This window comes from Pseudophryne corroboree, chromosome 6 (genome assembly GCF_028390025.1).
Source record: "Pseudophryne corroboree isolate aPseCor3 chromosome 6, aPseCor3.hap2, whole genome shotgun sequence".
In the NCBI taxonomy this organism is placed as follows: Eukaryota; Metazoa; Chordata; class Amphibia; order Anura; family Myobatrachidae; genus Pseudophryne; species Pseudophryne corroboree.
Window position 1 is genome coordinate 344,386,728 of NC_086449.1, and position 4,615 is coordinate 344,391,342.

Consider the following 4,615-nt stretch of genomic DNA (forward strand, 5'->3'; position numbering starts at 1 on the left):
GAAACTACTGCGCTGCTAGCTAGATTGGAGGGGGCTAAGAGGGAGACTGCACACCGGCCCCCTCCTCTCTTAATATGCCCCTGCTTATGATGCGCAAGGCTGCACTGCAGCAATGCTTCTGACTGCAGACTATTACTCAAGGCACCCTGCAAGTCAAATACCGGTGGAGTGGGGCAGTGACAGTACCATCTCCTGGGCCCCAGGCAATGCCACTGCTCACTCACCCCTAGTTACCATCCTGGATTCATGCGTGTTCATTTTATCCGGAAAGACAAATATGACCACTGAACCATATGTTGTACTGCTGAAGAAAAATAAGTATCCTCAACCCCTATCTATGAGGCTCATGCAGATCAAACCCAGATCAAACATTAGTTTTTAGCTCAGATACACTGGGGCTGATTAGGATACGGGCTTAAAGCAAGTTTAGAGCAAGTAACTGTGCACCTGAACAAGCCATGCTGCACTGCGGGTGAGGTGATTTAAATGTGTAGAGAGAGATTTCTATGTGAGAGGGGTATGTAATATAAAACTATATTAACTCTCTCTCTCTCTCTCTCTCTCTCTCTCTCTCTCTATATATATATATATATATATATATATATATATATGTAGTTATGCATTTTTACCTGTTGCGGTGCAGCATGGCTTGCCCAGGTGTAAAGTTACTTGCTCTTTTTGCTTTGCTCCCTCTCAAAGTCAATAGGTTTAACAAAATACAGAACATCAACAGAACTTGTTAACAGGCTCATCTTATAGAGCCTTACTGAGTTAGGGGCAATTGGCTAAAGGGTGCAAACTTCATTTTGTGATGCAAGGGGGGCAAATTAAATTTTTATTTTACTTTGTTATCAGACGTGTTGAGCTAAAAATGTGCTCTTCTACCAACCCTAAATATGCAAACTGATTCTAATTTTTCACTGCCCACTTGCAGATTATTCATTTCTAACACCTGTCTTTGACAGGTGATCTCTGACGTTAGTGTGATACAGCCTCATGCCCTTCCATGTTATGTGCATTGATCCTGGATGTGTTGTGACCTGACTGATATACAGTTCATTTAGCGTTACTAAGTGACGCTTGTCATGCATCCTTCTTGTGAATCTGGAAATAAAATCAAGATGGTAGTTTATTATTAGGCAGGGAAATATCACACTGAGCTTCACCTCTGTCAATATTTACTTCCTGCATACTATACACCCGCACACGCACAGAACTTTCCACACATAGCGATCGTTGTATGCTATTCAGTTATCGTCTTTACTACCAGATGGAAGCAGGTGATTACAATGTACCCACTACTGAAAGAGGGATAATTGTATTGGGTGAATGAACTTGAGAGAGAAATATTAAAGCACCCGATATACAATTAGTGTATGTAAAACTAATTTTTATTGAAACGGTTCATAAAATAAATAGTTTATTAATTAAATAAATAAATAAATATATATATATAAAAAAATATAGATTTCAGACAATAAAATAACCAAAACGATTCAGCAATAAATTAACAGTAGTATGTTGTGGCAGATGTGTGTTAAATAAAATGTGTATAAAAATAAACTTAAAATACAAATAATGCACGCATTCAGTTTATGCTCTTACTAATACCTTTGTATTTGGGTAGCTACCCTGTATGGTTATATAAGTCCCATGTGGACATCTAGAGAGGTGTGGGTAACACAGGTATCTGTATGTCCAATAGGAATTATAATGCACCAAATTATGTTTTAGCAGAAATAGGCAGAAAAGTGTGTACAGTATATACATAGTACTGTTATACCAGGACAGAAATGAACAATATGTTACTGGTTATATCCCATATTGTGAACTGTCCTATCATTTCAAGAAAATACATTAGCAGTTCTGTCAGACAAAGCAGACATGAAATTCAACAACATCCTTTTGAGTCAATGTCTTTATACACTATCTGTTGTAGTTTTAGGACAGGCCCCAATTGGGCGCTGTTCCTTCTTTAAAATATGTAAATACAGCCAAAATCTGGTGAAATAGGACATTATATCTGGTAATACATATTGGGGAGATTCAATTGCTTGAAAAGTCAGTTGGGTGTCTGTTTTTTCCTATCTAATAGACAGGGAAAAAACAGACACCCAACCGACTTTTCAAACATTTGAATTCCCTCCATTGTGTGTTAGCTAGCCACAGATTTATATACAAATGGTCTTTAAAAAGTCAGTTATTTGTAGGACAACGTTTGTAGTGTTCTGAAAATCAGTGTCTATCCATTTCATCTCTTTTGATCTGGTTTATAGTGCATAGAAAACATACAGATATTATTCACTTATGGAGACAAGATGCTGAGTAACGAGAGTTCCGTTTGTCCCAGGACACAGTCCCTTTTCATGCCACACATTTTGTTGATGATTTTAATCTTAAGGCTGTGGCAATGCAGTTGTGCCTGAAACAGGTTTTCAAAGAAAAAGTCCTCATTAAAGATAGGGTTCCTGCTCCTCCTTATAACCGTGCTTCGCTGCTTCTGCTGTTTCCCAGGAATGATGGAGAGTGTCACAAAACAGTTGATACTTTTGGGGTCAACATCTGGATGGTAAAGTCCTTCGACACTAATGAGTCGTACACGCAGCCTCTGTGCTGTGGCGCAGTATTCAGTAGATAAACGAACGGAACCTCCGTTCTCTAGCAACACAGCATTCTCTGCCACAAAGCTGCCTCTAGAATAAAGAAGGTCCATAGGAAAGACAGAGTCCATCATCCCATCAGAAACTCTCCGAATTATATTTGGGCTACTGTCTGTGGAGCTACCCTCATCAGCTGACAGGGAGTTGTTTCTAGAGAGCGCTGATTTTCCCTTTCTTTTGAAGGCTCTGGAGAACAGCTTGTCCTGGCTTATAGCTTTCAGCAGAGAGCTGCTCCTCTGCAGGGCCCTGGGAAGCAGAGGAGAGCTGAATGGGGAAGTGTCTGTAGAAGAGGATGTTTCACTGTCCATGGTGCCAGAGCGATTCAGTGGTCTCAGTCTCAGTGTTGTGAAACTGCCACAAGAGAATGCTCTTTGGCATGTAGATGTGTTTGAGCTTGTTCTGGGGATAAGAATTGGAAGGCTGGCAGGGTCATTGTGAAAAAGAGATTCCTTTCTTCTAGTATTGGGGCTTTCCAGTAAAGTGCAGAATCCATAAGAGGTCTGCACTTTCGGGAGATGAGGAAGAGAAAGTGCTGCTTGAGCCTGAGGGTCAGCATTAGTACTTTCCTCCTCCATAGGTTCCTCTGCACTGTCCACCTGGATAATATGTGTCTCTGGTGTGTTCAGAGTTCCAGTTCCAAAGGCAGCTCCACTCAGGTCAGGCACTGACCTGTAAAGGGATTTTAGTCTTTTCCCTCTTTGTGATGAAAGTAGAGGAGGAATACAGAATTCAGGGATCCTGTCTGGAGTTAGGACATTAGAACAAGGAATAGGACGTTGACTCTTGTCAGTGAGGACCCCTCTTGTCAGATAAGACACCTGCCCCTGCATGTCTGTTGCCTTCAGCTTTTCCACAAGCCACATATGTCCAGTTGGGTTATACACAATTATCCTGTAACAAGAAAATAAAATTATCAGTGCTGCTATGCCTGACAAAAATTGCTCAAAACTCATTAAGCAAAATGATAAGTACGAGTGCAGAATTCATCACATAGTACAATATATTTCCTAAACAGATGTTACTTTCGGTTGCAAGGAAAATCATGTATTGCACAAAAATGTTACAGAAATGTTAAATCACATTAACATAATGAAATATCTTACACAGAAAAGACAGAGCTGACAGCCATAAATTGAAGAAAATGTTTACCTGTTCCAGAAGAGAGATCCTGCTCACATCACCTAGAAACAATTCTCCGTATGGTTAGCTATTACTGCACCCAACAAAGAAATCTGTGCTGCTTTATCCCTGATCAGTGAATAAGCTCAGCAAACTCGTCAGCAGCTTTTATAGCTGACTTGGGCTGTAGACCAACCAGTCAGCAGCAAGTGGGTGGTATGCATCTTCCACTAAAAAGCTGCACGTGGAAATGTAGTGACACAACAGAGCTGTGTGATAAGAACACTTAATAACATTCCTCTTAACAGTGCAATAGTAAAAATAGACTTCTAACATACACTCTAACAAATCAGTAAATATATTTGGTGATATTTCAGTATGACAGGTCAAAAGGTCGACATGAGTTTTTGTTTTTGTGTCGTTTTCTGCGTACAGTGAGCGGGAAGCCGAATTAGTGAACAGTTCACTTTTTAAACAAAACCTTAAACAAATAATTTATACTAACAATGAACAACCTCAAAAACACAAAGAGATACTAAACATTATGTAAGAGAGGGTAAATATTCAAGGTGACTTGTGATTAAGTCAGTAATGTTACCTTTGTGCTCATTAGACGAGAATAAATATTTTGTGTGAAACTGACATGCTTATTTCTTTGTCTTTAAGCAATGATTGTTTTGCTTTAATATTATTATTTTAGCCATGATCTAGGAAGCAGTTCTGACTGATAAGACATTTCCTTTTAAATTAACCCTCCCACTGTGTCTGATCCAGGGTACTTACATTTAGCAATTCCTGGGGTCAGGAATATAATGAGCCGTTTGCAGTTTCACTGG

The 4,615-nt window shown here is 39.5% G+C and overlaps 1 protein-coding gene across 1 annotated transcript; it reads right to left on the minus strand.

The window, feature by feature from the left end:
* Positions 1-1,451: 1,451 nt before the first annotated feature.
* Positions 1,452-3,905, minus strand: LOC134935264 (C2 calcium-dependent domain-containing protein 4C-like). The gene is made up of 2 exons (XM_063930431.1): positions 3,810-3,905; positions 1,452-3,551 (listed from the first exon to the last, which is right to left on the minus strand). The coding sequence occupies exon 2, from the start codon at positions 3,521-3,523 to the stop codon at positions 2,306-2,308; it is 1,218 nt and encodes a 405-aa protein (XP_063786501.1). The 5' UTR covers positions 3,524-3,551; positions 3,810-3,905; the 3' UTR covers positions 1,452-2,305.
* Between the last annotated feature and the right edge of the window lie 710 nt (positions 3,906-4,615).